At 44.2% G+C, this 25,030-nt stretch overlaps 1 protein-coding gene across 1 annotated transcript; it reads right to left on the bottom strand.

The window, feature by feature from the left end:
• On the bottom strand, positions 1 to 24,960 carry ZNF512 (zinc finger protein 512). Its single transcript, XM_082306486.1, is given in 15 exon segments — positions 1 to 2,586; positions 2,588 to 2,881; positions 3,361 to 3,459; positions 3,942 to 4,004; positions 5,351 to 5,452; positions 6,140 to 6,334; positions 6,963 to 7,130; positions 11,794 to 11,892; positions 13,124 to 13,210; positions 13,588 to 13,712; positions 14,985 to 15,071; positions 18,368 to 18,457; positions 20,414 to 20,622; positions 21,944 to 22,002; positions 24,902 to 24,960. Coding segments are annotated over 15 exon segments (1,728 nt in total). The 5' UTR covers positions 24,926 to 24,960; the 3' UTR covers positions 1 to 2,559.
• Between the last annotated feature and the right edge of the window lie 70 nt (positions 24,961 to 25,030).

Here is a 25,030-nt window from a genome sequence, read left to right on the forward strand (position 1 = left end):
GCAAAATGTTAGGCTAACTGAAGTCTTCACAATGGATCAAACAGTATATCTTAGCACAGTAGGTAATTAGCTGGTTTTATATGTTATTTATAGCCCTGGGTACACATGATGTTGTGAATTCCTCAATTAAAACACCTTCCTTGAGGCTAAATTTTCCCATGCCCTTAGAGCAGTAGAGCATCGCTGCAGTCATACTGGGTAGCCTGCCTTAGTCCATCCACAGCAGGATGCAAGTGCTCCTGAACAGATCACACTCCTCAAAAGCAGTGGACTGTGCTGGTGCAGCAGTATCACCACGTCTTACCAGCTTGAGCTAATCCAGCCAAAGGTCTGCTGTAACACTGATGGAGCATGAATAGGCTATTTGATAACCATTTTTTTCCACATGCCGTATTATGTGTGGGAATATGTTGTTGATGTAACTCCACAAAATCCAGGTGGTCACAAAGTATCCATGTCTAGAAAGCAGGTCTGGTTAGTAACTCATAAATGACAGTAAACAGGACTCTAGACAGAAATCCAAAGAAAAACCTCCTTTAATTCATGGGTTTATCGTGTTGCCCATCTATTGGGTGGGAAGGTAGTAAACACATGTGGTCAAAGTACAGCTGTGTAGTGTGGAGTACTGAGGAGAAATGGTGCAGACAACTGAACAGCACCAGAGCATGCAGGACAAGCAAGTGGGCAGGCCGGCGTGTGTTGCGTAAGTAGGGATGGTACCAAGACCACTACACACCAAACAGACAAGAAACCACATTCTCGCACTGGTGACATTTTATTTTGTCGTCTTCTGATCTTGCCCCTCTTACTGCAAACCTTATACACCCTGCACAGAAGTCCACATATTTATGCTTTCAGTGCAGCACTGCAACCACAGTGACAGCTGGTTCCAAAAGGCAGTGTAACTACTGCATGTAAATCACAATGGAGCACTGCATGCTGTCTCACTACCATACAGGTGTTAATCCCCATGAGAGACAGACCGTGCTCAGCTGGGCTCTGCTTTGCTTATTATATGAGTGAGGCAGTTCTTGAGAACACCCTGGACATACAGCACTTCCCACTGTCAGGGCCAATGTGATTATTCTGGTAATAACCCATACGTATAAACCTGCCTGTTCACCAGGCACTGCAGTGGCTTCCCTGTGAATTTCAGCATCAGCAATTTTGGTAGACAGTGAAAATTCATGGGAAGGTAACATGGAGCCAACTGCCTACTTTCTTGCCCATGAAACTGCAAGGAAAAGGTCAAATTTTGCAACTTCCTGGTACAGTGGGTCTTTGATAACAGAAATTCTGGAGAACCCTTTCTCTGAAAGACAGAGTAAGACTGCCTGTGCTGCTGCTTCCTACTAGCTTCTGTGACATCTGCTGCATTTATGGAGCACAGGAAGATACTCCCAATGATCCAGAGTTCATGCCAACACGTGACTTAAAATAATGAACCCTCTTCTTTTAATCTTTTCCATGCAGGGACGCCACTGCTAATATACCTCATTCACACAAAGGAAGCAGTATTGAAAAGGAACAGGTGATACAAGACAACGAAGATGGCATCTACAGTGCAGAAAAAAAGGACACTATGGGACCGTGGGCATGACAAAGAAAAACACACTGGCAAGGCAGTTCAATGGAACCTGGGTTTCAGCATTAGCAAGACTGCTATTGTAGGTATGCACTGTCTTGCATTAAGTTTGTTTCCCAGATGAGTCTGAAACAAGCAGTCTTCAGATGGCCCACAAAGGCCATTTTATTACATTAGTTACTGGGGGTCTCCAAAAGGCCAGTGAATCTCCAAAAGGCTGGAGAGTACTTACTCCTTACTGGACTGGAAGACCCTCTACATACATTCAATGCCCAGTGCTAGAGAATATAGACGCTGCGGGAATATTGGGTTCCTGATGAGGGTAATAATGATGTCCCATCACTTCCAAGCAGACCAGCGCTCGTGTGCTACTGTCTAGCGCTGAGCCTAAACATCACTTTATGAAGTAGAGACAGTGCCTTGTGCAACAGACCGGAGCACACGCCAGGAAGGTATTTGCTCTTCTGTGGCAGCCTTGCTGATGACAGGACAGTTACAGGGCGAGCTAAAGCCTCTGTATTCTGCACAGCGCTGCTTAGTCTCTCTGCATACTGTGCAAGAAAGGATTCCGCCCTTAAAGAGACCTAAACACTGTGCTAGTCAGTCCCTTATAGGGAGAACTACTAAAAAAGAACCCTGATCTCACCCATCAGAGGATGACAAAACAGATAGCTGCTGTACTGGAAACCACTAAACAAGCAACTAATGTGACCCAAACTGAGACTGTAATCAGAGCAGGAACTACACTGGGTACACTGCTAGTGCCACTGTCCAAGGGAACTACACCAGGAGAGGCAGCCTCTGTACCACAGCTTTGGTTTGAAGTTTCTCACAACTGACCAGAGGCAACAGTTTCAAAATCAAGATCACCGAGTAGAATGGAGTCACAGTCCCAAAGACATTCAGTGGCTTATATTAGTGCTGTGGGTTATGAGCCGGACAGAAGTGGGGCTTGTAACTGAAAAGCTTTAGGATTACTCCTCTTCTTCTAGGGGTTTACTTCCGGCCTCGCTTGCGGCTGGTTTTTGGAAATTCGGCTCTCTGTGCAACTTGGGGCTCCCCCTCCTCACTACTTGCACTCTCATTGTCCACCCGCCGTGGACGACCTCTCTTACTTCTCCTCATTTTTTCAACTCCAGCAGTGGGGAGCTTCTTGGCAGCCAGGGTCCCAGTTCTCTTCTTTTTGCCCCGGGTCAAAGGACGTTTCTTCCGTTGCTTCCTCTGCTCTTCTCTTTGGCGGATTTTCATTAGCTTCTCAAAGCTTTTGGTGGTAGTTGTGTTCACATCAAACCAGTCCTGGAGGGTTTAGAAGGCAACAGGTTGGTAATGATGGTGGAAATACCATATAAAGCCCATCATGGCTTATAATAAAGCTGCCCTGTGGGACAAGGGTTTCCTGACATGTGAGATCTGGAAAGGCAGCTGCCTAATGAAGCTCTGTTCTTCGATGTTCCTCCTCAGGAACTCTGTCACTCTGCCTCAGAGGACGCATATTTGATTTGGCAATTGCCTGGGTAAACGCATGGGAAATGCTGAACTGAGCAGCAGCAGCCTGGGACAAGACATGCGACACGACATAATGCTTGCTCCCCAGACCAACGCATAAGACCAGCTATGTTTAAGCAAATCAAAGGCCACTTGAGTCTGGGACCGTGTTCCCAGCAGCGAGCAAGGAAAAAAATAAAACAGGGTAAGCATCCAGCATTTCCTTCCCAAGACATCCTTCCCACCTCCAACAACCTGGGGTTTGAGGACTTCCATTCTGCCTGCCTTACCTCAGCATGCACAGAGTTGATGTGATACTTGACCCCGCTCTCTGAAATGAACTCCTTCTCACACAGGAGACACTTGTATTTACCAGCCACAAAGTCTCCCTGGCACCAAAACAAAAAAATCCATCACCAATTGCTGCCTAGAAGGCCGATACACCTATATTTGTATTTGAATCTTGCTCAGATATAACCCAGCAGTAAGAAGTAGAAACTCTTATTCATACCAGACAATGCTTTAGCTACAAGAGCACTGACATTATCGACTAGTTATGCCCACAAAGCAGAGGACTGCTCTGTGAGATGTTACAAGGTCTCCAGCGCTGTACCTTGAACAAATGCTCTTGTAGCTGTGAATCTACAGGTAGGACTGCAGTTTCACTACAATGTGTGCCATTAAGATGCTTCCTCCTTGCCTCAAGCAGTGTTTGCAATGGCAACTCCATTAGCACATAGGGAAGCACTCAAATCGTGAGGAATTCAGATTAGCAGATGGCAGGACAAGAGCTTGAATAAGGAGATATCTGAGGGACAGGGACAGTCAGGCTATTGGTATAAAAGATAGTGAGTACAGGAAGGCTACCAACCAAGGTACACGTGCCGAGGTGAGATTTGAGTCCTGAGACGCTGCCATATACAGATTCACAACCCTGAAATGGTAAAAAAAGTGCTTGTCAGCAAAACTCTAGCAAGAAATCACTTCTTCCTGCACAAGAAAGTCTTTTTCTCTGGAAGACAATTCCAAAAGGGATAAGAGAGATAGAGAGAAGGAGATACCGAGTCCTACAAAGCCAGAAAGCTTCTGGTAAAAAGACTGTTAAAAGAGACTTAAGCTTCAGTACCTTAAATATTTCTAGCTTCTGAGCACATTTAGACATAATAAAGAGACTCCTGTCACAGTTACCTTCACCCTCTGTCAAACGCCTGAGTGAAATGATAGAGTTTACATTTGCCTAAAGTGCAGCAGAGATTAATTTCAAACAAAACACAGGGGCAAGTGCAAGATGCTTCAATCTCTCTTGCCCTGCTTGTGTATCTAGTGGCACAGAGCAGAAGTACTGCATCCAACATCAATGGTCTCCGTTAAAGGGCAGCTTTACAGGCTTACCCCATGTGGACCTTTAGGCATCAGTCTCAGGATACTAGATCATGCTCAGCCGACAGCCCAGACACTGAAACAGGAGGTAGGTGCAACACATGCTTCTGGGTTACTCATCGGTGAAATAGGACAGCTGCTTTTTGGAGACAGCTCCATATACAACATTATGTTGCAATTCTTATACTTGGAAATGATGCAAGCCTGAAAATTGGGGAGACAGTGCTGGTGGAGGGGTAGGGCAGGGGGAAGGCATTGTCTCTACACCAAACCCAGATGGAAGCCACCACTGACCCTTGGCTATCCAGCAGTGTGTGTCACGTGCATCACACCTACCATAGTTTCCACCAATGGGGTCATTTCTTCTCACTGGATCCGATTGGTGACTGCTGCGTGGGATTGTAAGAAACTAAGTGCACATGCATAAGCATCCCTAGACCAGGATGACAGTGCCATGCATGAGTCTTCTGTAGCCCTTTTCCAACTTTCAAAAGAAAACTCAAGTCCTGTGCCAGACAAAGTCCCTCTACTCTTACATTTCCATCTCTACTCCTCCCTTCTTCTACAATTAGATTTAGTACACCTGCTAGACAGGTAGGGGCCTGTCATTTTTCCACTGCTCAAACCTCCAAATGGACCAGCTCCCAGCTGGATGTGAAAGCTGTACTAGTCTGACACCAAGTTACTGGCTCTGAAGTGGACAAACACATCCCCAGAGGGATCATCCCTAGGGCAACAGTCCAAACAGGGTCTTGATTACACTAACCAATCATACTGAGGTGGAGCAGAATTTGTCTCCCACAGAGAGACAAACTGCAGTTTCAAGGTTGTGGAAAGCTGTTGGCTCATACAGACCTGCAATCTGACCCCTTTGAGGCTTCAGAAACACTTAAAGATTACCTGATTTGGGCAGTGGACTCTTCGGTACATCTTTATCTCTGTTTTCCATTTGCACAGCACATCTTGACTAAATGTGGGCAGTCCAGGACGAGTATATTTCAGCTGAGATAAAGAGATGGAATTGAAAGCTGAAAGCAATGTTGGCTACACATAATGCCAAGTATGTCCCTTTCTCTCCCAGGTTGTGAGACAGAAGTGCTATTTCTTCTCCTACTCTAACAGCCAAACTCTCAATAACCAATCTTGTCCCGTCCCACCAACTCTCTACAAACATAACTGAATCTGGACACATATCCCCCCCCCCCAAACTTCCCATAACTTTGACTACAACAATTCCTCTAAATGTACTTACCCCATTAAAATAATAAATCATCCTTTTCCCTTGGGTTTCCCTTACAGCCTAAAAGATGCTCCTGGAAACTCTGAAGCCTGAAAAACTATGAAATATCACTGCATGGCAGCAGTGATCTGCAGCCTATGACTTGTGAGCAACATACTGCCTATAACTGCCTTTGTTATTTGTGCTCACTGAAAATTACAGCAATAGAACTTGAAAGTCATTATAGCCTGCCTGGATAAAATACTTATACCACAGCAATTGCTACTGTAGCAATACTGTAATCTAAGACCAGAGAGAGCAAAACCTGATCCCTCCCACAAGATATCACTTCTTCAATATTGCTTTCCATGGGCCACTAAACACTGGCAACGCTGCATAGATGCTAGTGCAAGACTCATCTGATATGAAGAAAGACTCAAACTCTACATAGCATTTTTAAGACCTTGTACCTTCCGGTCATCTGGAATCAAGTCCTGCAGGACTTTTCTCTTGGGCCACTCTTTGGCCAGCTCTTCTCCAGCTAGCTCATGGAGATAGTAGATTGCCACCTTTGCAGATCTCCTCTGAACTCTGCCTGTGTTACTTGACTCCCGTTTCATTTCCTTCAGGCTCTCTGTTCTTCTGTCCTCATGGAGGAAAGTGACCTGCAATGAGAGCCAAAAAAGATAAGCCTCCTTCACTAGTTCCCATTTCAGTTACACTAAATGCTGTGAATAAATATTCTGTCAAATCTCTCACAAAAATGCTGCTGCAGCTGTGGTTCACTGTCACAGACATAGGACAGTAGTGCATCCCACTAATGACACAGACCCCCAAATCTACTCAGGGGGGTCACAGCAGTAAGGCTCGAGCAGAGAGTTTCATGCAGCCACTGGTCTTGAAAGGATATCACATCATTCGCTGTAAAACCCTCATGGACAACAAGCATAGTACTGCCTGTTCTGCTCCAATGTTCGTTCTTTTAAGAGCAAAGAAAAGCATCTCACAAGTTATACATGTTAGCATCATTCTTCCATGGAGCAAAAGTCAGGCTGGGGAAAGTTTACTGCTGCCATGGTGATTTACTATTAAAAACTTCATCCTAGTCACAGAACAGCAACAGCTGCTGCTAGAAGGACAGTATCAAAGACAGAATACTCCAGAGAGACAGAAAAATGCAAAGATTACTCTAATTACCCACCCAAGTAGCAGACAAAAGCCTACATGTGTCTCAAGTCTGAATGACCGAAGTACCACCACACTACCCTGATAACTATGGCAATTTGCACTTACCAGCCCATGCTTAGATCGCAGATGGTAGACAAGTCCTGCCTTTGATTTGTATGCTTTTCCACAGTGATGACACTTCATAGCCATTTTCTCCAGCTCAGAAGCAGCCTTCCCACATTTTTTAACATGATATAGGTATCCATTTATGCTAGTGAAGCTGCCTGTGCAGCCCTGTCAATGCAGAAGAAAAATGCATGGAAGAAATATACTCTCCAAGTGATCACAAGACCACTGTGCATAGAATCCACAGTTTGCTGACCAAAGTACTACCACTTTTCCTGCCAGACCAAAGACAATCAGGTAGTAAACTTTAACATTAGTCTATTCAGATAAAATCAGAAAAAAAAAATCTGGGACAAAGAATTGGCTGCAACTGGGCGAAACTGTTTCTTAGAACTTCTTTGTAGGCAGTGGGCAACAGAAAATTTCAATATATGGAATGAACAAACAAGGTGTTAAATGAGGATGCACAAAATGGTAAGATTTTCAGATACAAATGGAGGAGTCGGGCAGAAAAAGAGGAAAATTTTACACTTGGTTGGCTGGTCAAACTATCTAGAACGTAGCAATATTAGGGTGATGGTAAATAAAACTTTCAGCTATTCATAGAATACAGCTATTGTCTCATGCCGCAGCGGAGGACAACAAAAACTCCAGTGGTTCCTGTGGACGTCACTTACTAGAATATCTCCTAACCCTGAATCCAGTGATCAACTTGACACTGAGCTTGGAAACAGGACAAATCAAACATGCATCAGCAAGTTTTTAATGTTCTTAGATGTATCCATCTGCCCTCCATCCCCTTCTCTAGCTGTGGCCAATATCAATATTTTCAAAAACCACAGACAAACGCACACAGTTAATTATGCATAAAAACATCTTCCCAGCTGTCACAACTAAGGAAAGAGAAGTACACATTAATAAAACACTTCTGGTGTGCACAAGAAACAATCCAGTGTCCTCTTGATCCCCCTTGAAGACACCAACACATCAAATACTCAAAGAGCTCTAGCTGACCCTGCTTGAGCACAAGGGTTCTGAAGATGACTTCAGAAGTTCCCTTCCAGCCTTAACAATTGGTCAATTCTGTGAACAGTTTATAATACCATTGCAAGGTAAAATGGTTATCCCTGACATCTTCCACTGAATGCATTTATAAAGTCACACCTTTGCTGAATCTACATGTATACATCTAGTTTAAAGAAGCCATTTAAAAAAAAAAAAACTGTAATCAAAACTAAAAACTCAATTTTAATCACCCTAGTTATCATCTCTAAAAGAGTTCGGATGGGGATCAGACAGTAACCGAAGGTGAACTCCTTTCTAGTGTAAGCAAGAGAATGTCACCTAACAGTCATGTGTGAAGCCCTAAAACTTCTAGTTGAGCTAGTTAGTGTTCACCAGACTCCTACTTTGTTTACTCATGAGGTTCTAACCAAGTATCAGTCATTCCAAAATTCATTCTCTACGCTTAGTGCTTCACAAGCGTTTAGAGGAAATTCTCCAGGTATCCTGCTGCTTTCCTGGTAACACAGCATTCTACCAAAGCCCCTCAAGAGACTACTAGACTTGAAGGGGGAAGGGAATAACATCAGGCTCACCCGTGACAAGCCATGGGACGACACGCCAAGGTTTCAGGGACGGGGTGCTAGCAAGGGCCCTCAGCCTGTTGCTCTGAGACATGCTGGGTACACTGGAGCACATTTGAAGTCTTACAGAGATGAGCCAGGGGGTCCTGAGGTAATAGAAGCCAACAGGGAAACACCAGTGAAATACCTCAAAGGAATTAAGGTGTGTTCCTCTAAAAAGGTGACATGGCTGACAGCCCAGCTGAAGTACCTCTACACCAATGCACACAGCATGGGTAACAAACAGGAGTTGGAAGCCACCATGACGCTAGAAAGCTACAACCTAGTTGCCATTACTGACACTTGGTGGGATGAATCCCATGACTGGAGCATGGCTATTGATGCCTACAAACTGTTCAGAAGGGACAGGCAAAGAAGGAGGGATTGAGGGGTTGCCCTCACTGTCAAGAAATGGATAGATTGTGAAGAGCTATCTCTGAAGAATAGCCACAAGCAGGTTGAAAACTTATGGGTAAGTATTAGAGACCAAGGCAACAAAGGGAACTTTGTGGTTGGTGTTTACTATGGGCCGCCTGATCAGGGGAAGCCTACTGATGAAGCCACCTTACTCCAGATATTGGAGACATCGCACTTGCAGGCTCTCATCCTGCTGGGGGACCTCAACCACCCTGACATCTGCTGGAAAAGTAGCACGGTGAGCTGTAGGCAATCCAGGAAACTCCCGGAATGCATCGAGGATAACTTAAGCCAGGTAATAGACAGCCCCACCAGAGGGGACGCGTTACTGGACCTGTTGGTCACCAACGCAAGCGAGCTAGTAAGAGACATCGTGACTGGAGGCAGCCTGGGCTGCAGTGATCATGCACTGGTGGAGCTCGCAGTCCTGAGGCATATGGGACAGGCAAAGAGTACAGTCAGGACCCTGAATTTTAAGAAAGCAAATCTGCAGCTGTTCAAGGAATTAATCAATAGGACCCCCTGGGAAGCTGCCCTCAGGGACAACGAAGTAGAACAGAGTTGGCAGGTCTTTAAGGATGCTTTCCACAAAGTGCAAGAGCTCCCGATCCCCATGTGTAAGAAGTCAGGAAAGGAAGGCAAAAGACTGGCATGGCTGAGTTGAGACCTGCTGGTCAAACTAAAGGGCAAGAAGAGAATGCATAGGCAGTGGAAGCAGGGACAGGTATCCTGGGAAGAGTATAGGGATGCTGCTCGGTTGTGTAGGGATAGGGTCAGGAAGCACAAGGTGTGTCTGGAGCTGAACTTGGCAAGGGACACAAAGAATAATAAGGAATAATAAGAAGGGCTACTATAGCTATGTCAGCCAGAAAAGGAAGGTCAAATAAAGTGTACGCCCCTGATGAACACGACTGGCAAACTGGTAACAACAGACAAGGAGAAGGCTGAGGTACTCAACAACTTCTTTGCCTCAGTCTTCACTGGCAATCTCTCTTCCCACACCTCTCAAGTGGATGGACCTCAAGGCAAGGACTGGGGGAGCAAAGTCCCTCCCACTCTAAGAGAAGATCAGGTTTGAGACCACCTGGGGAACCTGAACATACATAAGTCTATGGGACCTGATGAGACACATCCCAGAGTCCTAGGGGAATTGGCTGATGTAGCTGCCAAGCCACGCTCCATGATATTTGAAAAATCATGGCAGTCAGGTGAAGTCCCCAGTGACCAGAAAAAGGGAAACATTGCACCCATTTTTAAAAAAGGGTGGAAAGGAGGACCCTGGAAACTACCAACCTGTCAGCCTCACCTCTGTGCCTGGGAAGATCATGGAACAGAGCCTCCTGGAAGCTATGTTAAGGCACATGGAGGACGGGGAGGTGATTTGAGACAGCCAGCATGGATTCACCAAGGGCAAGTCCTGCCTGACCAACCTAGTGGCCTTCTATGATGGAGTGACTACACCAGTGGACAAGGGAAGAGCTACGGATATCATCTATCTGGACTTCTGTAAGGCCTCTGACACGGACCCCCACAATATCCTTCTCTCTAAATTGCAGAGATATGGATTTGATGGACAGATTATTCAGCTGATAAGAAATTAGCTGGATGGTCACAGAGAGCAGTGGTCAATGGCTCAACGTCTGGATGGAGATCAGTGACAAGTGGTGCCCTCAGGGGTCTGTACTGGGACCAGTACTGTTTAATATCCTCACCAATGACACAGACAGTGGGATTGAGTGCACCCTCAGCAAATTTGCAGATGACAACAAGCTGAGGGGTGCGGTTGACACACTTGAGGGACAGGATGCCATCCAGAGAGACCTGGACAAGCTTGAGAAGTGGGCCAGTGTGAACCTCATGAGGTTCAACAAGGCCAAATGCAAGGTCCTGCACCTGGGTCAGGGCAATCCTTGGTATCAATACAGGCTGGGGGATGAAGGGATTGAGAGCAGCCCTGCGGAAAAGGACTTGGGGATACTGGTGGATGAAAAGCTGGACATGAGCCGGCAATGTGCAAGTGCAGCCCAGAAAGCCAGCCGTCTCCTGGGCTGCGTCAAAAGAAGCATAGCCAGCAGGGCGAGGGAGGGGATTCTACCCCTCAGCTCCGCTCTGGTGAGACCCCACCTGGAGCACTGCATGAAGCTCTGGAGTCCTCAGCACAAGAAAGACATGGACCTGTTGGAGCGGGTCCAGAGGAGGCCACAAAGATGATCAGAGGGCTGGAACACCTCTCCTATAAGGAAAGGCTGAGAGAGTTGGGGCTGTGCAGCCTGAAGAAGACAACGCTCCGGGGAGACCTTATCGCAGCTTTTCAGTACTAAAAGGGAGCTTACCAGAAAGATGGGGACAGACTTTTTAGCAGGGTCTGTAGCGATAGGACAAGGGGTAATGGTTTTAAACTAAAAGAGGGTAGATTCAGACTAGGTATAAGGAGGAAATTTTTTTACGATGAGGGCGGCAAAACACTGGAACAGGTTTCGCAGAGAGGCTGTAGATGCCCCATCCCTGGAAATGTTCAAGGTCAGGTTGGACAGGACTTTGAGCAATCTGATCTAGTTGAAGATGTCCCTGCTCATTGCAGGGGATAGGACTAGATGACTTTTAATAGTCCCTTCCAACCCAAACTATTCTATGATTCTATGATACTCTGTCTTAAAAGCATCACTAGGATCTTGAAACAAATTCAGCTTTGGCCAGCACCAAAGCATACCCCACAGAACTCTCATAATATTTTACTTTCATGCATCCACTGCTGTTTAATTCAGGATACTTAGTACAATGCAGCTTACCTCTCTTGTACACTTTAGTTTTCTCATACGCTTCAAAACCTTACGAAGGCGGTCTCGCTCAAGCTGCTCATCCAGTTCTCCTCCCTCCTTCACAACTGGCTAAAGCACAGCAGAAAGATGAAAGAAAAACACAGGATGCTCAGCATTTATAGTTCTTCTCATAGGGAATTCACTACTCAACACACTACTGAAGGAAAGCTTCTAAAATAATTAAATCTTTGCAATTTATGATTTTACAGAAGTCTATCTAATACAATGATCACTGTCTATATCTGAACAACTGAAATATCTTGAAAAGGAGTAAACTGCCTGAAAACCACTTTGCAGATAACAGGTTTAACATTTACATAGCTATCTATGAACAAAACCTTGCTAAGAAATGGTCCCAAACTATAGCTGCTGGACAAGGGTATGTATTTCCATAACTACTTTTCTCCCCTTTTACCTGTGGAAAGTACTTACTCATTCTCTTTAACATTTACTGGTCCTACCATTTCCACTTAGCCTAACTAAAGCTAAGCAGACTAACTGTCTGTAATGGTTATTCATCTATGCTAAACTACAGCTCAAGTTCTTCTCTATTCTCTCTCTGATGGTTATTGTATATTATGTCCTACACTACCTTATAATAATATTACACCTAGACTGAATAAAGTTAGAACTGAGTGACAGACCTATTCCTCAGGGCCAGAACATGATCCCTGGCCTATTTAATTTACTAGTACAGCTGTAGGTTCAGAAACCACAGTACTGTGAACTATGAAAATAACAGTAATGAATTATCTAAACCTTACTCAAACTTCCAAATGACCTTTCCAAAAGTTCTAATTCTTCACAAATACAACAGGAGACATGGCCTTCTTTAAAGTAATAGCAAAGAGGAAAAGCAGATTGTAGCATTAGTATCTTTACAGTAAATAGAGACAAGAACGAAACTGCTGCTTCTGCTTTTTTACCTTTGAACTTGTAAAGAACTGAAATCTAGTCTGCTCTGGATGTAGAAAAAGTCCTACTTCCTAGCAAAGGACTGAAAATTGCAGCCTAATGAGCAATCATTTTTTTGTGACTGAGACTGCCTTTTACGTGTGACATATAACCAGCCTAAAGAGAAATTCACCCCCTCTTTCTAAGATGTAGCATGCCTAGCATCTCTGGTAACATTCTACTGTTTTTTCACATGTCGAATCTTACAGGAAGCATAATAGGCAAGACAAGATTTGAACAGCTACAACATTTGAAAAAACACACCATGTTCTGTTTCCGTGTGCACCAGGGAAGGAACAAGACTGTCTTGCCTGTAGGATTTTTATATGCACAGCAGTTGTGTTACCTGATTGTTATGGTCTGCCATGACATGGTATTTCATCCCTCCTAAAGACTTCAGCTGCTTCCCACAGTGATGACATGTGAACATTTCCTAGAAATAAACAAGTACATGGTGCATGTAACTGTAAATTAACCAAAGCAGTGGGAAATTCTTTAGGGGAAAGGAGCAGGAGAGCAGAACATTTTATTTGGGCCTGGTAACTGCCCATTAAGAACAGAAGAGATTTTATGGAGCCTAAAATTGAGGGGAACAATGAATAGTTACACCTTTGTTCAGTAACCGAAACCTCCAGCAAAAGGCTAAGCGAGAAGCACCAAGCCTGTCACAGGTGTATAAAAGACTCTTGCTTAGAGACACAATGATAAGATGAAACTCGTTTTAAATGCAACACAAAACAGCGTGCAGGCATTTCTATCAGCAAGCTGAAGAGGAGTAAAGAAAACGTTGCTCATTTCTTGTGTTCTTACCTGCCTGCAATTTACCATATGTTTCTTCAGTCCTTCTACAGTCTTTCTCACCACAGCCCGGCATGTTGGACAGGTAACTCGGCCTTTGTCCTGAATTTCCAAAGACCATCGCTCTTCCATACTACCTGTCAAAACAAAAGGTTTGGAATAGAATTGCAAACACACTATCTTTTTTCTTCCTTTGGCGTGCACAATGAATCCTAGAAGGAAACAGGCCACATGCTACCAAACTCGTGTCCAGCTACACTTCAATAGGTTTAGCTCAGCTGCAGCTTTAAATGTGTCATGTGACAAAGCACACATCACTCCTTTTGGGATAACATTTTATAAAAACTCTTTAATCCTACCATCTGCTTGAAAGGACTGCTCTTCCACTTGGTTCATTAGAGATTTTTCCTTCATTCATTTTTATTACACAATTACTTTAGCATGCAGAGTAAACTTTTCTTTCAGCAAAAGGATTTTCACAGTAAAAGTAGTAACAGGTCTGACTGAACAGTATCAGACAAAGTCCACGGCTCAGTTCTACTAACCAAATCTTTAGAACTCCACTTATGTTAGCCAGCAGTTTTGGCACTGAAAGTGAACAGAGCTGCACCACCAGGCCAAATTACTCAACAGCCAGGGAAAAGTACCCTGTGTGGCATGGTTTCCAGTTCCTGGCCTCTTTTTGAAATGCCAAGCAAAAGCTTGGCATAATCCACAAGGATTATAAATTACTGAAATGGGTTCTGGGAAGAAAGTGGCTTAGCAGCCATCTGCTTGAATTCTTATCATAAAAAGATCTAAAGGCTTTCCTCTTTGCCCAGTAAAGACAGGCACGGATTGTCCCTCCCCAGGTGGTTGGGGGAAAAGTTTGAGAATCAAACAGCACTTGGCAGAAAACTGGGGTATTTAATGAGTGCTGTGAGCTACACATACCAAGTCACTCCACTTGCCCAGTCAAGGCTAATGTTATTTTAATAGGATAGGCTGCTTAGATCTCTGGCTACCAGGTTACCAGAAGAGGTGATCTGGCAGCAACAGCTACAGAGTTTTGCCTGCAAACATATTCTGCTGAGTAAAAAAGTATAAATATTTTTATGAGTTTTATAGTGAAACTATTTTAACAGGCTTTTGCTCAGCTCAAAAAGTGATTTCCCTTTCACTGTTCCATTATGCAGTGGTAAAACCATGTGGAACTACATTATTAGACAGTATGCAGTCCCTCCAATCATGCTCTGCAGTACTGACACAGTGCCAAAAGGACAGCAGCCAGCTCCTCCTTGTCAACAGTAAAGTGAACAACAAAATGGGAACACCAGAAACACAGCTGTTGCTCAGAATCAAATCCTAGAATCACATTCATCTTTTAGCTGCTTTATAAACAATTCTGAGCAACTGCTTCTTCTTCTTACCTGTGCCATAGGTTTCTGGTTCTTTCTGAACACAGTGGCCTTTCGTTTTGGAGTTTTGTTGTATTCCAGCTTGCTGTTTTTTTCCTGCTATAACACAAACGAGAAAGACCAGAAGACTTAATTCTGCAAGCCTTGTTACAAAAAAGCAGAGATTTTTTGCTAGGAGGCTGCTATTTAGTCTACTGTCTCAAAGCTACTCATTCAGAAATGTTCAATGCTTTTTTTTTTTTTTTTAAAGGAATTTCAAGATTATGTTCCCTACATCCTTTCAAAATCCATAGCTATTTATAGCTGCAGACCTTAGTCCCATCCAGGTATCTGTAATCTGTATGGTTGCTCATACACAAAGTTCAGGGGATGGGAACTCTTCACACTGAAACATCCTCTGTTCATAGTATGGCTGAGCAAATCTAATGACTTGTTGACAACCAAATGGACAGTCCCTTTCCTGTAATCATTCGTTTTCTTTAGACTAAACAACTCTTATTATTTCAGTATTTTCTCATGGGTTATGCTTTTTGCTCTCCTCTCATCCCTGTTCTCTTCAGTTGGTCCACACATTTCCTGAACTGCAGTGCCCACTGCTGGAAACAGCACTCCAAGTGGGACCCTGCATTAGAGCAAAAGAATCACTTCACATGCCTGCAAGTCTACATTCCTGCTCAAACATCTCAGTATAACATCTGTTTTTCTAAAAACAAGTATGACACTGTTGGTCCCTATTCAGCTTTTGATCTGTTATAAATCTCAAATCCTCTTCTGAAGAACTGACACCTAAGAGTCTGTTCTTTGTCTTTCAGCTGTGCTAATATTTCTTCCTAACTACAGTATCTTTAATTTTACACACTACATTCCACTCTGTTTTTTAAACTGTTTCTCTAATGTCAAGACCACTTTCAGTTTTAGCCTTTTCTCCAACACACTTGCCATCTCCTTCAGCTTTGTGCTGTCTACGTACTTCCAAGTCCTTGGTGACAAAAACAATAGTTAGAATTGAACCTAGGACAGATTGCAAACCATCATTCTATACTTTTTTCTATTTCACAGAAATCACAGAAACATTAAGGTTGGAAGGGACCTCCTGAGATCACCTAGTCCTATCCCTGTGTTCAAGCAGGGTCAGCTACAGTAGGTTGCCGAAGAATGTGTCAGTCAAGTTTTGAGCATCTCCACTGACGGAGACTCCACAACCTCTTAGGGTAACCTGGGCCAGGGTTTACCAGCATCACAGTAAAAAAGCATATTCTTGTCTTTAGATAGAATTTTGTGTGTTTTAATTTGTGCCTGTTGCCTCTTGTCCTGTCAGTGAGCACTACAGCGAAGACTCTGGTTCCCTTTTTTTCATTGCCTCCCATCAAGTATTTATACACACTGATAAGATTCCCCCTGAGCCTTCTCTTCTCCAGGCTGAAGAGCTGCAGCTCTCTCAGCCTGTCCTCATAGGAAAGATATGCCAGTCCTTCAATCATCTTTGCAGCCCTGTATTGGGGAACCTAGAACTGGACACGGTACTGAGCAGAAAGGAAGGATCACCTCCCTTGACCTGCTGGCAATGCTCTTCCTAATGCAGCCCAGAATGCTATTAGCTGCCTTTGCCACAAGAGCGCATTGCTGGCTCATGGTCAGCTTGCTGTCCTCCAGGAACCCAAGGTCCCTCTCTGCAGAGCTGGTTTCCAGAAAGTTAGCTCCCAGCGTATGCTGGTACATGGGGTTATTCCTGCCCAGCTGCAGGACTTCACATTTCCCCTTGCTGAACCTCAAAAGATTCCTCTCTGCTTAATCCTCCAACCTGTCTGGGTCCCTATGAATGGCAGCACACCCATCTGGTGTATCACCACTCCTCCTAGTTTTGGATCACCTGTGTACTTGCTGAGGGTGCACACTGTCCCATTGTCCAGGTCATTAATGAAAATGTTAAGCAGTACTGGCCCCAGTATTTACCCCTGCAGTACACTGCTAGTGATGTGCCTCCAACTAGACTTTGTGTTGCTGATCACAACCCTCTGGGCCTGGATGTTCAGCTGGTTTTCAATCCACTGTACTGTTCATTTATATAACCTGTACTTTGTCAGCTTGTCTACGAGGATGTTGTGGGAAACAGCACAAGAAGCCTTACTAAAGTTGAGGTGAACAACATCCACTGCTCTCCTCTTGTCCACCAAGCTAGTGACCTTATTGTGGAAAGCGATCAGGTTGATTAAGCATGATTTGCCCTTCATGAATCCATGCTGACTACTCCCAATCACCATCTTGTCCTTCATGTGTTTGGAAATGCTTTGCAGGAGGATTTTCTCCATCGCCTTCCCAGAGACTGAGGTGAGGCTGACCAGCCTGTAGTTCCTCAGACCTTCCTTCTTTTTGTCCTTGAAGATAGGAGTGATACTTGCTCTCTTCTAGTCTTCAGGAACCTCTCCCAGTCGCTGTGACCTTTCAAAGATAATCAAGAGTGGCCTCACAATGACATCAGCCAGCTCTCTCAGCACTCAGTGCAACCCATCAGGCCCCATGTGACTTAGGTTATGTCCAGTTTGTTTAAGTGCTCTAACCTCGTCCTCCTTCATTGAGTGTAAGGCTTCCTTGCTCCAGACTTTCCCTCTGGTCTCAGGCGCCTGGGATTTCTGAAGGATTCCTTTAATTGATAAAGACTGAGGCACAGGAAGCATCGAGTACCTCAGCCTTTTCCATGCCATTTGTCACCAGTTCCCCTGCCCTGTTCAGCAGTGCACTCATGCTCTCCCTAGTCTTCCCTTTGCTTTTCATGTACTTGTAGAATCCTTTCTTGTTGCCTTTCACATCGCTTCCCAGATTCAGCTCCAGGTTGGCCTTGACTTTCCTAACCTCATCCTTGCAAGACTGGACAGCAAACGTATACTTCTCCTGTGTCACCTGCTCCTACTTTCACCGCTTGTACGCTTCCTTTTGCACCTAACCACTCATTGACAACCCTTCGAATGCATGAAAGACCTATGATATCAAGCATTTCCCCCCTCCATCTCTGTGGTAAAAGAAAATTAAAGTGGTTGGGTCTGATTTCTCCTTAACAAATCCATATTGCTGTTATCATCTACTCATTAATCTCCAGATGTTTACAAGTAATTTGTCTGATTATTTAGTCCAGAAACTTTTGGGAAACTGAAATGAAGCAGACTAGCCTATACTTCCCCTACTTCCTTTCCTCCCTCCCTTTGTTGGACTTTTAAGAGAGACTGAAATTAGAACAATCATCTCCCACTGTAAAACAGAAACTAGTCAACGGTCTCCCATAACAAAATACCCAGAATCAGAAACAGAGTTGGAAAACAGCAGAGGATAGCATTTGGGCAGAGAGGAAGTCTGAAGTACTCGGAGGCTTGTAACTAGGAATTACAAGTTAGTTGTATTACCCGAAATCTTCTGCTTCTTCTTGGGAGAGTCTTTAAGATCTTCGCCTTCCCCTTGCTCAGATTTCCTCTTGCCTTTCAATAGTACTTCTGCTAATGAGTAAGAACAGAAATGCTTCAGTCTCATTATTCAGTCAGGATAACAGCTTTGAGTCTGCTGCTGCCTCAGCTTATCCTCGTATTCAATACTTGAAAAAGAATAGGTTTTGTAAGGCACCTGGACACCAGTGAGCTTGACACAGCCTTCTGACTCAGTAACATTTAGGCACTCCACAGCCTGCAATCCTCTGACACAGAAGATATAGAAGAAACAGTGCCACAGCATGGTCTGGGAAAAGAATACTCCTCAGGAAGAGCGCCAGAAGGTACCAGGTTATGTCATAAAAAGCTCATCTGCACACACACAAAAAGGAGCATAGAGAAACAATGGCAGGTGGGGAAATCCAAATAATATCCTGCCTCCCCTCACTATTTCCAGGCCTATCAAAGGCTTATCTCCATGAACACAGAGAAGTATAGAAGCACAATGGCAGGCAGGGGAACACAAATTATGGACTCAAAGAAACAGACACCTTCCTCCCAGGTCTGTCTCAGGAGACCTACCAGGATGAGTCAATGGGAGCCACTCTCTGGATCACCCTTTGGAAGGGGGAAGAGGGGGAGCAGTGAGAAGGGAGAGTGTGATGTTAATGCCAAGGGTTATGTGACACATGGGATGCTAGTGAAGAACAATTCAGGATCACACAAGACTGGGATGTTTAGGAGTGGTATCAAAGGAAGGGAAAGGGAGAGAATTAGCTGATTTGGGAAGGATCAAGTGTGAGAAAATAGAGATGTAAGTGGATAAAAAGGGCCACTTGCTTGTAAACAGGTGGTTGGTCAGTATACCAGTCTGGTCATGCCTGACACCAAATCAGAGGTACCAGGGGAGAGCAGTGTCTGTGAGTGTGACCCTGTCTGTAAGGAGATCTACACCCGCAACTGGAATGGCTCTGCGGGCCTCAGGGGCTAGTACATCCACGTACCAGCAATTGAGGAGACCAGGATCCAAAGGCCAGATACTGAGTAGACTGAGTGTTTAAGTCCAGCTACAGGAGAGATCCACATGCGCACACACAAATGTACACATACACACATATGTACTTCTTTCACATATACTTTTTATATAGGCTTCTTTTCTTTCACTAACACATCTTCATTCTGATCAGCCAGAGAGGGAAACAGGATGGAGGCTGTTGGTGCTGTTTGCGTGAGTGCTGAGCTCGCCTCTTTGTGCTGATCTGTGTGGCTGGCTGTATATATATGTTGTATATATGTGTTTATACCTACTGGAATACATGCTTAGTCTCTCTACTGGTTGGACCTGGGGGTGTGGACCTGCAGCAACCTCATTTCTATCAAGCTACCAGATTCAGCTCTCCCCACAACAGGATGGAATACAGATTCTGACTTAGAGATAAGAAGAAAGTGCATTAAAGAAGAGCGAAGTTTTGGCTCTCTGCCACATGAGAAGTTTGGAAAACAGCTCCTAGGCCAGGAAATCTGAATGTTCCTACAACAACATAAGACCCAACCCACTCCAAATCAGAAAGTCATAAGTGACAGAAGCGAAAAAATAAAAGAAATAAAAACATCCTTAAAAAAATAATAATCTACCAGCCACAAAAGCCGTGTCTAATCCAGAATATTGCTGAATGATCCCCTTTTCTACATCTTTACTGTTGTTTGTTCTATTTTTAAAGCTCTCAAAGCACATTCCTGATATGATTGGCAGAACCCTTATACATATCTCTTCTACAGATAAAACTGAGTTCAGTCACAGAATCATTAATTTTAATAGAGAAGTCAATCAAAAGGATCTGCGTAACATCAGAGAATTTTACCTATGTTTCTGCAGTGGAGGAAGTTTATTTCTCCTAATACATAAACAGCATTACCAAGCTTGTAATTTGTGGCTGAACTGCAGCATGTCTTTCAGAAGTCATCTAATCTCTCATAAAAGAACCAGAGAGAAAAGCAGTTTTGCATTGAGCCAAAAGTGATGAGTACCTTTTTTTTCTGAAGATTTGTTAATGCTGTTTTTTATTCCTCTCATTTCCAACCAGTAAGCAGGCCTGCGAATGGTCCGCTTGCTTCTGGACTCCGCACTTCCGTTCACTCGACTCTTTGGTGAGGCTGAAGAAATGTTGCTGACTGTCTCATCATAGTTACTGTTCAGTCCTAGGACAGTAGTTTCCACCTCCTCAAATTGCTTAGACCTGGAAAACATCAACTTGAAATCCTATGTATATGTATGCATACATACACACACAACCACAATAACTCGACAGACAACATCCCTTTCGTCTTCCCAAGTACTCTAAAAATTAATCTCACAGTTAATTGAATCTCCTGAATTTTGTGAACTGAAAAGTGCCAGCAAGATAAAACATCCTAAATGTTATTTTTCAGTACATCTTTTAGAGAATGACATTATAAAGCTACTTGAGAGGAAGAGAAAAAAAAAATACTCATCCTACCTCAAACCTTCAACTTAAAAAGCTGGCACAAGTTAACCTCAATTTAAAAATATACATTTATCCTTAAGCAACCAATGTGGAATATAAGAATTCTCCTGCAGCCCACCATTACAAAAGAGACATCTTCCATCCCACAAAGGGCAAGATCTCCTTCAGTATGTATTCTCAGAGTCAGAACTGACACTACACAATTGAAAGACTTAACGTTAGTAAGAATTTTAACCAGCAAGGCTTTCAGCAATGAAGACAGCCTTATTGTATATCCTACAAATCACACTACATTAAAGACTAATTTAGACTAGCCAGCAGCACTGATTTTTCTTCCTAGAGATCAGAGGGAACTTTGCTTCACTATTCTCAAATATTTCTCACAACCCTGAAATGCCTGGACATTGATACTACTGTACATGACAGCAAAATGATTAGGTGTCAAAGAAGCACAGAGTATCTATTCTCTGGGCAAATACCATTAATGTAAGAGGAAAGAACAGAAAACAGAAACAGTTTTCAACATATCCCATTGCTACCACAATTCACAAACTGAAATAAGTAGATCACTTGAATGATGACTGTGATGGCCATCCCAGCAATACTCTCCGATACCCTGAGCTATGGAGCTCACATGTTTTAATACATCAATCTAGAAATTACTAAGTGGGGGACACTAATGGTACCAGGTCAGATCAGTATATACTATGTTTAAGGAGGCACTGCGGAAGGGTAGGGAGAGGAATTCTCAAATTACAGCCTTTCAGCTGCAATCACACTCAAAATATATAGATTTTGGAACACCATTTGGTCTTGAACATAAAATATTTATCTTCCCAGTGTTAAAAACATTTTAAAAACAAGAAATGAAAGCTAATACCCCTTGAAGTGTCAGAAAAGCACTTTTCCTACAAACCAATAAGCAAAGTCAGTTGAGATTCTCATCACACAAACCAAAATCATTGCAGCTCTTAAAATTCAGAGTATTATGTAAAGACCAGATACGGTTTTCCAATAGGAATCTCAGCTTTTTCTTGCCCTCAGTCAAACTAGACAAGAAACATTCACATACTTTTTGTCTCCCAGAGACCTCTTGACCTTCTGTTGTCTGTGATGTCCAGGCCTGGTGTCCTAACAAAGTAGAACAATTCACATTAGCAGCATAATTTTTCTTGGTTTTGCATGTTTCACTTTTCAGTTAAACACAGTCACCTGCACTTTGAGGATGTGCATATCATCCTTTGAAAACGAAACCACTGTTTTCTGCAACAAGGAAGCGTTCAACCTTTTCAATTCCAGCTGAATTAGAACTGGAATCAAAATAGGGGTGAGCCCCTCTACACTCCCCATATGAAAGCCAATCATTCCCCTTGCACTGGGGCACGATGGAGTGTGCTTTGTCTCCAATTCATTCAGTGGTACATGCTTTCTACCTAGACTTTATCTCATAATGACAAATATTTCAGATCCTAACTTACTAGTTTTTACATAGTACTTATTTTTTCCTTAATGAAATAATTCTTGCCTTTACCATGCCAAGAATGTTGTCTCTAGTCTCTTTTATGCTCTCTTTTCATTTTTTATCTCAATTATTTTGTCATACTCCATCAGCTGCCCAGATGTTCACTTTATCCACATCAGAGAATCCTTCTTCTTATTTAACAAAGATTTTTTTGTCACTTGTTGCTTCTTACGCTCCTATTAAGACACATAATTTAACAGATAGCATTGACATTCCCAAGTCAGTATTAACAACTCATTTGCTGTATGTTGTTCCTGGTGTGTGGACAATCATTTATCACCTTCTTCCAAATACTAATAATCACTCAATGTCATTTGTCATTGGGAAACCCAGGACAAAAACCTTGGTTATACAGACTAGAAAACCAAAATCATTGCCCAGTGGAAGTATATGAACTACCAAAACTGTAACCTAGGAACAGAGATGGTATTTTGCCACATACAGGAACTGGCTAAGAAACTGGGGGGCGGGGGGGTGGGAAGAGAAGAAAGAATATGGATAAATTACCTACCTTCTTTATAGAAAAATGTAATGCACATGATCAACTGGACCATGCTATGAAGTGTTTTAGTTATTAGAAATAAATGCTATGCATTATCTGGGGACAACAGCAAACAGAGATATGACAGAATTTGAAGAAGTCATAAAAATTTGATGACTTGTCAGGAGGAGATGCTGAGAAACTTCAGGTGCTGTATCAAATCTAGGGAATAGGCAGCTTCAAGGCAAATGAAATTCACCACTCAAAAAAAATGTACTGGAAAAAAAAATTAATCTGTCATTTATGCTCTTGCCTTCTAATTTATGCATAGGAACAAGCAGTAGTTCACTCTTTCCAGGACCACAGTCAGCGAGAGGCACCCTAACTACCAGGTAAGAAATTCAGTAGTGGGCACTGACATCAACTAGATGAATTTTTAATCTGTGACTATGCAGTGTCAGACTCTCCTTGGGCCTCCAGCCCCAGCATCTCCTCTCATGGAAAGGTCAGGGAAGCAGCAGGAGAGAAATTCACAACTGCTTGATCAATGACTTCACAATCATATCTTGTCTTCTTTGGAAGAAAAGTCAACTGAATGTTTGCATTTGTACTACTTTGACATGGTTTACACACATCTAGTAGTGCAAACAGCAGTGTTTGGGGAAACCCCTACATCAGAAATGTGGAGAAAACTCACTGAGGAGCAGCTAGAAAAAAATTAGGCCTGTGAAGTTATAACAATAAAAATGAACAAACAGGCAGGCATAGTCTGCTGCGATCAGCTGGCCTAATCTACCATTAGAAGAACCTAGATGATTGACAAACATGGCATATGTTTGAAGATTTTATATTTTTTTTAGAACTAAAAAATTTTGCTTAAAAATGAAGATAAGTATGAAGAATTTAGGTCACAGTTAAGGATCTGCAATAAAAGGAGAATACAGATGATCTGTCTAGCCTTCCCTTCTAGGAAGCTGATAGCAGCAATTATGAAGAAAACATCTAGAGAAACTGGTGTTTAAGTTTTGAATGTTTTTTATTTATACAGCATACTTCCCACTTAGAAAACAAGAGACCTAAAGTATGCAGGAATGCCCAAGTGCCGGACATATGGAAAACAAAAAAGTCAACTTCCCTGCACATGTTAGAGAAACAGCAGCCTAGAGCCTGAAGAGATGAAGAAACTTCATTTGCAAGTGGGCCACTTCTGCCCCTGTATGGACTGTGGGACGTTTCTGTGATCTGGAACATGGCCTGCTGCTGGAGACAGGCTGCTCCACAACAACACATCTGGAAAGATGGTGTTTAAGCACAGCACAGAAAATCTCACTGACTGATGTAGTAACTGCTAGTGAGTCAGTTCTATAGCTACAGAGGAAAGCCGTCAGTGGAAGCACCAAGTGTCCTGCACTGCCGTGACTGTCCCTAACCCCGAGGGAAAACCCCCGGGACCCGGGGCCGGCGGGATGGCTCAGCACCCTTTGGAGAACTCCCTGTTTCAGTCCCACGTTTCTATTTCTACTGCATACCTCATGGACTACCGTCTCCCGCAACGAAGGCCTTTCGGACAAAACGCAGGACCGGCGCCGGGAGCCAGCAGCGCCCTCCTCCGGATCCCTCCCCGGCCCACAGCCGAGCAGAGCTGGGCCCGCCGCTCCCGCGGGCCGCCCCAGGGCTCCCCACGCTCGGCGTCAGTGGGCGACCAGGCCCTCAAACGGAAAGCAGGCGTTTCCGCCGTCGCTGGCGGCTCTCCAGGCCGCCCGCACGCTCGGGGACAGGACCCAGCCGACGGGCGGCAAACAGACTGGGACCGCTCATCGCAGATCAGCACCGGGCGGGGCCGGGCCCCTTCTCCTTCCAGTCCCAAGCCCAGCGAGACCCTCGAGGCGAAGCAGAAGTCCCACCGCGCCATCCCGACGGCGGAGCCCATCTCGCGGCAGCTCCCGGCCGCCCGCGGACCACAGCCCGGCCGCGCGCCCCCGGGGCAGCAGCCGGCAGCGCCGGTGGCGAGGACCCCAGGCACTCACCGAGCCGCCACCGCCGCCCCGCATGGTGCCGCCGCCGCCGCCGCCGCCACGTCCGCACGCGCCCCGCCCGCCCGCGCACGACCGCGAGGTCCCGCCCGCCTGCTTCCGGCCGCCTCCTCACGGCGGCAG

Source organism: Platalea leucorodia (genome assembly GCF_965183815.1).
Source record: "Platalea leucorodia genome assembly, chromosome: 3".
Lineage (NCBI taxonomy): Eukaryota > Metazoa > Chordata > Aves > Pelecaniformes > Threskiornithidae > Platalea > Platalea leucorodia.